Source organism: Sinocyclocheilus anshuiensis, unplaced genomic scaffold (assembly GCF_001515605.1).
Source record: "Sinocyclocheilus anshuiensis isolate Anshui unplaced genomic scaffold, SAMN03320099.WGS_v1.1 scaffold1170, whole genome shotgun sequence".
NCBI lineage: Eukaryota > Metazoa > Chordata > Actinopteri > Cypriniformes > Cyprinidae > Sinocyclocheilus > Sinocyclocheilus anshuiensis.
Window position 1 is genome coordinate 3566118 of NW_015538055.1, and position 11376 is coordinate 3577493.

Genomic DNA, 11376 nt, shown 5'->3' on the forward strand with positions numbered 1-11376 from the left:
ATTTGACTGTCTCTTGAGTGTTTTTGCATCAGCCAGTGTATACTGGTGATAACACTGTACAAGCAGAGGTTATGCCCTCAGGAGAGGATTGACACACACACAAACTTTCTCACTCTCTCTCTCTCTCTCTCTCTCTCTCTCTCTCTCTCTCTCTCTCTCTCTTTCTTTCAGAACCATGGACAGCTCTAAGCGAGAAACACGATTGGTTGAGAGACATGAGGGATGAGAGAGAGAGTGAGATGGAGCAAGAGAGAGAGAGAAGATCACCAGGGGCCGGAGTGTGTAAGCAGTGAGGGCTGGAGGGAAGGAGATCAGACAGCAAAAAAGAACGTAGAGAGGCAGAGAGAAAAAAAGAAGGATAGAGGAACTAGAAGAAAAGACAGATGCTATAGCTGGTCTTTTTGCCTACTGACGCCCAAGCTGGGTTCATCTCTGCGTGTGTGTGTGACGCGCACGGGGTTTGTGTGTGTGCTTGTGACGGCAACCGCAGCCACAGCAGCAGCAGGGGGAGGACAGATCAAAGAGATTGTAGGACATGATGCATTTAGCTGCCTAACTTCTCTGCACACACACCACAGCTGGCTAAACAAGAACACGCTCATACTACGCGCATCTGCACGCAGCCCACCCCACACACACACCACGTGTGTGTGGGGACAGCGCAGATGAGGCAACCACCGAAGGGAGGTGTGGATCTTTCCAGAAGCGTTTGGTAGGGTGAAAGGACAGCCTTGGTGGTCGTAGCCCAGCAGGAGCAGTCGTAGGTGGGGAAGGGTCGAACCGCTGACTGCCACCACCACCGCCATCTTCGGTTTTCTTCAGAGCTCTGGAAATGCCAAAGATGGACATGTCCTTCATCCTTCTCTTCCTCACGCCAGTGTGTGTTTCCTCCGTGCTGCGCTGCTGTCGCCGGGCTTGTCTGCAGGGGGATTTGATATTGTGCTGTGTTGAGAAACGCACACACTGAACACACCTGGAGATCAGCTGTTCCGGGAGAACAGATTCACTGATACCGTGAGTGTAATTATGTGTGTGTGTGTGTGTGTGTGTCCATCCAGATGTTTTGCTTTGTCTCATTTCCATCTCATCCTTTTCCTTATCAGTTCTTCATCATCTGTATGACAGCAAGAGTTAAACTGAGCATCAACGGCTCGTATGGGATCCAAAACAGTATGTTACCCACAATTCCCAACTACATCTTCAGATTCATTCATGATTTAGCCTCTTTTTTGACATTTGTACAGATACATCTTTACATAACGTTTCGATGAAATGACTTAGAATATTTTCAATTCCATCTCATTCTTTTCCTTATCTTCATCAGTTCCTCATCACCTGTGTGACAGGAAGAGTCAAACTGAACATCAATTGATCATACAGGATCCAAACTAGCATATTACCCAAAATTCCCAACTACATTTTCAGATTCATTCATGACTCTTTTTTTGACATTTGTACAGAATGGGATCTTTACACAACATTTCAGTGAAATGACTTGGAATCCAAAAAATAAAATCATGTCATCATGTCATTTCAAACCTATTTGACTTTTTTTCTGTGGAACATAAATGAAAAATGACCAGTGTTTTTGGTCCATACAATGAAAGTCAATGGGGTTCAGTGTTAGAACCTAAGTGTTCTTCAGAATATCTTCTTTTGCATTGTATGGAAAAAATAAAAGTTAGTCAGGTTTGGATTAACATGAGGGTGAATAAATTAAACAGAATTTTCATTTTTGGGTGAACTATCCCTTTTAATGAGTGTGTGCTGTGTGAGAATCCCTACATCCAATTGGTTCTTGGTGTATTCCAGTGATTATCTTGTGTTTCAATGATTCTGGATCTACTCACGTTGGGTGTGTTGTGTGGTTTTGAAGACTATTTCTATTCCTCAGTTATGAATTGGCACTATTAATGTAGTGTGGTGCAGAGGAAACCGTGAATTACAGAGTAATGGAATGAATAAGGAAGCAAAACTCCACTCACCGGGATCCATTGATGTGGTGCTGTGGTCTCGTTGACCTATTTTATGTGTGTGTGTGTGTGTGTGTGTGTGTGTGTGTGTGTGAACGCCAGCAATGGAAATGTGGCATCTTGCCACCTCATTACTCTGAAAAATAGATTTAGTGTTAGATGTTTTATTAAAATACATACGTAAATGGTGATAAAACATAATTGTGAAATATGATCCATCTGTGGCAACCATCTACAGAGTAGAAGAGACGAATATCGTGTTTCATGCTTTCGGCATTATATGAGACACACACAAACACACACATGGTGGGGATATCATGCCTGCCATTGTAAAGCAGAACTTATGCATCTTCAGCGCAGAATTAGGTTCTCAACTTCCTGCATTATGTCAGCGCACTAGGATACTGTTGCCTGGAAACCCACAGTTCCTTCTCCTCACGTTCCGTTTATAAAATACAGCTGTGTGTCCCTGTGTATGTAAGAGTGTGAGGGCATCTATGGGCATGTGCAGGTGTGTGTGTGTGTGTGTGTGTGTTTGTGCATGCTCACATGGGTGTGCACAGAAGAGGGTGAGAGAAGTTAAATGGAGGAAAGGCAGCTGTGTAGGTGGGATTGTGACTAAGGAAAGGATGGAGAGAGAGGGAGACAATCTGAGATTATAATCTATATTAAGACATGCTGAATAATACAACAGAGAACAGCGCACTGGATGACATCTTCACAAAGTTATAAAAATAAACTTGACATACTCTTTCATGCACATACAACTAGGCCGAAAATCATTTCTCTTTATGTACAGTGTACAGTGTTTGAGAGCATGTAGAAAAAAAGCAGTAGGATGGAATAAGGCCTGAAACTGGCACATAATGTTGGGCCAGATGTTACCACTGTGTGCATGTAATGCTAAGAAACTGACTGATCTTACTAGTCTCAACCTATATACTTGTTTACTTTGTGGACAAAATTGTCCCCAGAAGTTGGATGGATGATAGATAGATAGATAGATAGATGGATAGATGGATAGAATCTTAAAACATTAGAACAATAGTATGATGGATGGATGGATGGACGGACCAACAGATAGATAGATAGATAGACAGACAGACAGACAGACAGTGGATAATGTGATTCTATTTTCTTCTAGGCTCTGTTAGTCTGTGGTAATTATAATTAATTTGATATGTAAATAATATATATTTTTTGTTCCTCATCATCATTTTAGGTATATGTAAACATGCTAGCTCTTGCCCTTTACCAGCAGTGAATCATGCTCTTCAGTGTTAAAGGATAACATATTCCCCTGAGAACATGCCATTATGTGTGCGTGTGTGTGTGTGTGCATACGTCCCACCTGTACCTCCAAATTTAATTGTTTTTTTTATAAAGAACAAGCTCTCAAGAGGACGGAATGACATTGTGTGTGAGAAACTCAAGTCTTTCTCTCTCGCTCTCGCTCTCTCTCTTTCTGTCTGTCTTCCAGGCAGTCTCTCTGCTGTGCTGAAGGATGGATTCAGGGGAAGACGAGTGCACACATTTCCTGCAGTACGTGGAGGACAGCAGTCTGAGGGCATATGACGAGCTGGTTATCCAGAACGCCTCTGACATCGCCCGAGAGAGCGACCGCATCCGCAACCACACACACTGGACATACCTCCACGAGAAAAACCAGAAGAAGAGACGGCAGGAGGAAGCTATCAAGAGGTACACACACACACACACACACACACACACATACACAGCTAAGGAGAGACTTATTTATGTGCGAATACTGCACATAATAATACTATTGGCTGTTACTATTGTTCATACTTAGGGATTTGAACACATTTCTATATCTAAGTAAACAGTGCTTGTCCTGCACTGTTTTTGCTACCTATTACTTCTAATCAGACTTATATTTTTCACCTGGCAAACAATAAAATAGGCAAAAATATCCCATAAATGAACACTGAAGGATATCTACACTCTTAATTAATTGTATGCCTCATAATTAATTGTATATATTAAATGAATTAACAACTATATATTAAATGAGTTAATGATTAATTTTGTGATTCTAGAAGTGAAGTTCTATATTTCAGAACTGTATGTTCTTCAATAAAGGAAATAGTTATTGAGGGAATATTAAAAAAATATGATTTCAGTTCACATCTTGTTATTATGTGTAGAATTTAGAATTTTAATTTAGATTAGAGTTTGATTATTTTAATATATTAAAAACAATTTATTAGTTTAAGTACTTTTAAGTTAGTCACCTATATGTGCAAAGTGAGCGAGAGAGAGAGCCAGGGAGATAAAGGGAAATAAAGCACAAGTATTTCTAAGTATATTAAATGATATTAAAGTAAATAGGGTACATTTTAATTCATATATAATATATAGCAAATCTTGGACGGGTGATTGTTTATATAGTCGTAAAATGTAAACTGCATTATCGCAGAGCTCTATATATAAAGTCAGATATATTTTATATCCAATTTTATCCGCATACATACAATATGATAGCAAACATATAGCCTATTTTTTATTTTATTGCTAAATGTATCTATATTGTCACTCAGCTCTTTATATAAAGTTGGATATATAAGTATCCGCATACATACAGTATGCTTGCATAGGGCGATATATAGTATATAGCATATCTCACTTGATTGCTTATCGTTGCACAATGTAAACTATATTATTGCTACATGCAACTATAATGCATGAAGATATTAAGATATAAACATCATCACAATTTTGTGTAAAGCTATTTGACTTGACTTTCATTTAATTTTGTATTTAACACATTCCTCTACCCTCTCATTTTTGTTTTCATTCCTCGTTTCCTCTTACTTTTAAGCACTTTTGTGTTTACCAGCAACTTGTCCTGTCTCAACCCCCTCATTTTCTCTTCCGCTGCCCCTTTAACACTACATTTCCTCCTGTCTGTACCCTGTAATCGAACCTCCAGTTCTCTCCTCCACTTTAGCATCTCGCTGAGAGGTCGGAGTCATGGCCCTCTTTTCATTCAGCTTGAGACACTCTTGCCACAGTAATGGGGCGTAATTGGAGTGTTCTTTATACGGAGGGGAGGTCAATGACACACACAGAGCGATCGAGTTCATCTGTGTCTCCCTCTCTCTGAGGTGTTTTAGTGAGATTAAACAATCAGGATTACAGAATGCAGATGAAATTTCATTAGCGTAACTCATGAAAGAGGATCAAAACACAGGCACATATTCATGGGTTTCAGTCACGTGACTTTTTTGTTGTGGCCGCCATCTTTAGGACCTTGCGTAGCCTCTCCTTGGTGATCAGAAACCAAAATAACACTTAAACAACAACGGAAAACAATGGTATTAAAAAAAAATAGACACTTTAGGATTAGATCCTTATTTAATGTCAAGCGAACTGCTGACTCCACTAAAGTCTAGTGAAAACTTACCAATTTGACGTTTGCTGGCTATTTACCTCTACCTCATACACAATCCCTCTCCGTACACTCGGGCCATTTTCAGTTAAATTTTCACCTGCTAAGAAACTTGTCCATCGGCCCGGATCCATCTGCAGCACCCGGCCTGGATGCTTGCGTACTCACTTTCAGATTCTGGGCCGAATTAACCGGACCAGATGCGACAGCCGTGACTTGCCGACACTGCGGCATTCAAGCCGGACTCGGCCGTTGCGCAGCATGCCAGACTTGGCACAGTTGCATTTCTATATCTACTGTACTGTTCATTAATATTTCATTTAAAATTAATAACGTTACCTAGACAAAACGTTTACTTTCATTTTAATTATATAGATTATAATACATAAATAACATGACTTAAATCTATAAACATCTCATTATTATGAAAGCAATTTTAAAGTCCATTAAATAACTAGCTTGACCAAGCTGGCATGAGGAAAATTTATTTACAAATCTTACAAATGTTGGCCGCACCACTGTGTGACGTCACATGAAATCCATGAATAAACAGTGACAGTGGGAGGGCCTAAAGTCACACCTCCTCATCCTGGAGAAGGAAAAACAGGGTCTGTCACCATGGAGACAGAGGGGTGAGTTTCTATGGCAACAGTGGGCTTGGCCCTCATCTCCCTTTCGTCTCTAAATTCAGACTGCTAGCCCCTGAGGACACATGCACACACTCCCTTAAAACACACACAACAAAAGGCAGGTTTGGATGTGTCACTCAAATGTTATCACACACATAGATACACACACTGAGAGAAACCTGGCCAAGGACACACACAACGGAAAATCTGGATCTGATGACCTTAAAGGGCCTAAATAACACCATAAATCCTGTTACAACTCACCTCACTCTCATATATGAGTGTGTGTGCATGTTAATGAGGCTTAAAATGAATTTGAGTATGATTGGATTGGATTGGGAAATGAATATGAAATTATAGGCACAAATATTCTATAAACACACCTATATTTGTTTCTCTGTATACATAAATATAATACACAGAGATATAAGTAGGTTTTATGAGTTGTTTTATAACATATTTCAATTAAGGCAAACAAACTTTCTTTGTTGTGCTGGTAAAACAGGTTGGTGAGTCTCACTAAGAAATGTCCAAGTTATATTTCACCCTGAAAATCATTTGAAAATAATAATAAATTATATTCTGCTATGACGTCTTTTTATTTATTTATTTTTGTTTTTAGAAAAGATTATTTTCAGAACATTAGCACAACTATTTTTATGTCTTGTACTGTAATACAGAAATGAAAAAAAAAATCATAATGATAAAATAAATAATAAATATAAAAAAATATTTATATAATATATATATATATATAAATAATAAAAAATATTATAAAATACAAAAATAATGATAAACATTAACTTTACAATTATACAACAATTTACATTTTGACTATAACATCATTTTTTTACATTCAAGTAATGAGAATGGTCTTTGTTACACAACAGTAGGCTAATGAGAATTGGGGGAGGGGTGGATGTGCTTAATTGTCTTGAAAATAATGTCATAATTAAATGTACAGATTATAATTCACCATGGAAATCATCTGAAAATAATAAGAAACTTTATTTTGCATAAAGAAAATAAAGTTAATTTTAAGACCATTAAGCTTTTTTCAATGCAGCATTATTTTTTAGAACATTAACATAACAATTTTCATGTCATTACTGTAATACAGTAATGAAAACCATTCTGTCCAGATGCATTTTCATTTTTTGTAAACTCATAATAATAGTAGTAGTAATAATAATAATAATAAACGAATAATAATACAAATAATATTAAATATTATAAAATGCAAAAAATAATGAATAAATATTAACTTTAAAAATGTACTTTTGTTTAATTTTCAGGTTAACTGTTATAATTAATTTTGCAATCTGCACATATTTTGCATTACAGTAATAAGATATTTTTGACAACATTAGGCTAATGACAATTGCGAAAGGGGGTCTCGCTTAATTGTCATGAAAATAATCATAATGCAAACAGTCTTACTGGTTCTAAAAATAAGCTTCATTTTCATTATGGAAAATACAATTTATTAATTTTTTTTATTTAACTTTTAATATTTGGATAAAAAATAACCTGGACATTTCTTGTCAGTTGTTAGATTCATTCTAGTAGTGTGCCTGTGTTTGTGTACATGCTGTTTGCATCACAACTGTATAGGAGAAAGAGGAAGTGAACTGTTTAACACCGCTTTTAGATATTAATGATAATTCATGTTCAATAAATTGCCTGGAAATAGTTTTGACATGGTTGCCATAGCAGCAGCCAGAAGCCCTGAAAGCAATTTGGTGTCTAATGCAATGGTATCGTCTATGCTGACATCAGTCACTATGACCTGATGTAAACATCAACAACAAAAACGAAAGGGAAATGCTACAGAAAGGGGGTGTTTGGGGCATTGACATATAAGTGAAGGTCAAGGAAAGGTCACTTTGATTGGTGCATTACCTTGGTGGACAGAGTGCATGTGTTAGATTGATAGAGAGAGAGAGAGAGAGAGAGAGGAAAACAGTCACATTAATTTAGAGAGCTGTCTCTGGATGAGAAGTCAAGACAAGACAAAGAAAAAAAGGTGAAAGGGATGAAAAGGCAGACAGAGACTGACAAAAATATTTAAAAATGATTCAAACCATGCATGGAAAAAACATTGCAGAATGAAGATTGGAGACAAGGAAGAAAGGATGAGAGGTTGATGATTTAGAGGAGGGCTGATGGGTGTAAACTACTGGACAGGCAAAAACAGAAGTTTATTTACTCAGCTCTGATCAATACAGACAAATATAACACATCAGTACTGCACACACACACACACACACACACACACACACACACACACACACACACGTATAGACAGCATATACAGAGCAGCTTCAGGCACACCTGCATCTTTCTGTCCATTGAGATTAGTTTGTGTTTGAAACAGAAAGATTTAGTACAAAACTGTCAATGCTGTATATGGATGCATGTATGTGTGTACAGTATTTCACGTTCATAGTAGTGGGCTAAATTCATGCATCCTCTATATCTAAGTATATAGGCAAACACTGCTAACTAAATGCTAGCCACTTTTATTTCCATTAAATAAATAGTTCACCCAAACATGAACATTTCCTGAAAATATACTCTCTCAGGCCATCCAAGATGTAGATGAGTTTGTTCGTCTGAACAGGTTTGTAGAAATGTAGCATTACCATTGCTTGCTCACCAATGAATCCTCTGCAGTGAATGGGTGCCGTCAGAATGAGAGTCCAAACAGCTGATAAAAATGCACAAATTTGTGTTTGTAAGAAACAAATCTATCACTAAGATGGATGCAAACCATTGCTTCTGGCTCTATCCATAATTTTCCTTTCTCATGTGAAAAAGTAATCTTGTCTGAATCAGGAGAGAAATATGCACAGATTAAGCACTGTTTACAAGCGAAAACAGTCCGAAACAGTTCTAATCAAATATGTCGGTGGATTTTGATATGAGAGATCAACAGGACTGGAGGAAGCGTTATTATGGATTATGGACTTGCATGCCAGAAGCGACGGTTTAAAGTTAAAATGACTTAATAATGGATTTGTTCCAATTCACAAGATGTTAACTGATTGACTGGACTCTTGTGGATTATTGCAATGTTTTTATCTGATGTTTGGACTCTCATTCTGATGGCACCCATTCACTGCAAGGTGGTGAGCAAGTGATGTAATGTTAAATTTCTCCAAATCTGCTCTGATGAAGAAACAAACTCATCTACATCAAAAGGTGAGTACATTTTCTGCAAAATTTCATTTTTGGGTGAGCTATTCCTTTATATACTTTAGCTTTGGAAATCCAAGCTTTGCCCTACTAACCACTATTCCCATGACCTTTAACCCTTCACATGGACACATTTGATATTCTGTCAAGGAAGAGACTTTCCATATAAATCCATCTATTGATTTATATTGAGCTAATTATATTTTATATCTCCTAACCCTACCCTTAAACCCTCACACAAACCTTTCAGCATTTTCATGAAGACTTCATTTATTATGTTTATTAATCTATTTTCCTTGTGAGGGCCATTAGCTGCTCCCCACAATTTAAGTGATTTCAGGTTTTACAACCTTTTAGGGATATTTGCTCCACACAACGCAGGCGAAACCTGACACACACGCACACACACAGTCAGCAAACTAGTCAGCATAAACTAGGCTATGCTGGTCTTGTCAGCAGGAATAGTAAGCACTACACTTCTATGCTAATGTGAACATCCATCAATGAAGTGATCAAGTCACCATAATGATCTAGTCTAGTCTAGTCAGCATCATTACACCAGTCTTCTATGTCACTTGATCCTTCAGAAATCATTCTAATATGCTGATTTGCTGCTCAAAAACATTTCTTATAATTATCAATGTTGAAAACAGTTGTGCTGTTTGTTGAACGTCTGATACATCTTTTATCAGTACTCTTTGATGAATAGAAAGTTCAAAATAAACTAGAAATCTTTTGCAATATATAAAAGTCTTTACTGTCACCTTTGATCAATTTAATGAATTCTTAATTCAATAAAAGTATACATTTCTTAATATTTTGAACGGTAGTGTAAAAATCATGGACAAAGTACAAATGAGAAGACAGAGGTAAAACGCCATTCTTTCAGACATTTTCAGACTTTTTTTTTTTTTTTTACATTTGCTGGTGATTTAGTCTTTCAACCGAAGCCTCAATTGGATTTTTGTAATGGTCATTACCATTACAGTTTTAATTGTTTCATCACATTAATCAGCATATGAAAAAGTAAAATAAGTGACTGATTGGCCATTTGGTAATATTATTTTCCTCTAAAAATGTCAGAGTGAAAAGAGAAAGGAAAGAAAAAACGATGACTGGTCACTCATGACAGTGTGAAGTGTGACCACTGAGAGAGAGGGAAAAATTGTAGACGATACTAGAAAGACAAGACGGATGACAAAACACATGGATGAAAGGATGCAAGGAGAGAAGCAGAGAGACAGGCTGTGGAGAGATGAGGGACGCTGGTGCAGTGAGGTTGGCAGACAGACTCTCAATCATTCTTTATGAAGCACCACAGCACCACGCCCTCCCCTCTGATTACATACTCACAATATATGTGTGTGTTTTCTGAGTGAATGGTTACTTAAAGCCAACGCTAGTAAATCCTGTCTGCCCTTTCCGTTAGTATGATTAGTTTTCCTCCAACAGAGAGAATTTGAGAGACAGCAATTGAACTGACTGCCCCCTTCTCTCTCTCTCTCTCTCTCTCTCTCTCTCTCTCTCTCTCTCTCGAACTCAATTTTTATAGGATATTCGGTGCAGAAATCATCTTAAAATCCAGCCAAATTGCTCTGAATTGGATTATGCAGAAATGACTTTTAGGCAAGATAGATTCATGAAGTTATGAGGGAATGGATAGATGGATGGAGGGGATTCTCCTTTCCTTTGTAACATTCTCACATTACAAATGTAGAATATTTTGCCACATTTATATTGCTAAAGCTGCGTACAAAATAAAATATGAAACATGTTTGAAACCATTGAGAATTAAATAATCTCTATACAGGAAAACAAAGAACAGAGATGAAAGTTAGCTTTTACAAGATTATCATAACCCTCCACTACAAAGTCTAATATATATATATATATATATATATATATAAAGGATGCCAAAGCTAAATGTTTATCAGCAATTACTTTAGATTTCAGTGTCATATGATCCTTCAGAAATGATTTATCTCCCAATTATTATTAATATTCTGATTTCTTATAATAAACATTTCTTATTCTTTTCTTATTATAATAAACATTTTATGCTGAAAATGGTTATGCTGCTTAATATTTTAGTTTCTTCAGGATTCTCTGATGAATAGAAAGTTCAAAAGAACAGCATTTATTTGAAATAGAAATCTTTTGTAAC

General features: G+C 36.9%; 1 protein-coding gene across 1 annotated transcript in view; it reads left to right on the forward strand.

Annotated features, from left to right (window-relative positions):
- The first annotated feature begins 255 nt into the window (after positions 1 to 255).
- The window catches only part of LOC107683386 (neuronal tyrosine-phosphorylated phosphoinositide-3-kinase adapter 2-like), a 32993-nt gene continuing 21872 nt past the window's right edge, over positions 256 to 11376 (forward strand). Inside the window, exons 1-2 of the mRNA XM_016479444.1 lie at positions 256 to 1014; positions 3454 to 3674. Coding sequence (XP_016334930.1) covers positions 3478 to 3674 — 197 coding nt within the window. The 5' untranslated portion in view covers positions 256 to 1014; positions 3454 to 3477. The remainder of the gene's footprint in view (positions 1015 to 3453; positions 3675 to 11376) is intronic.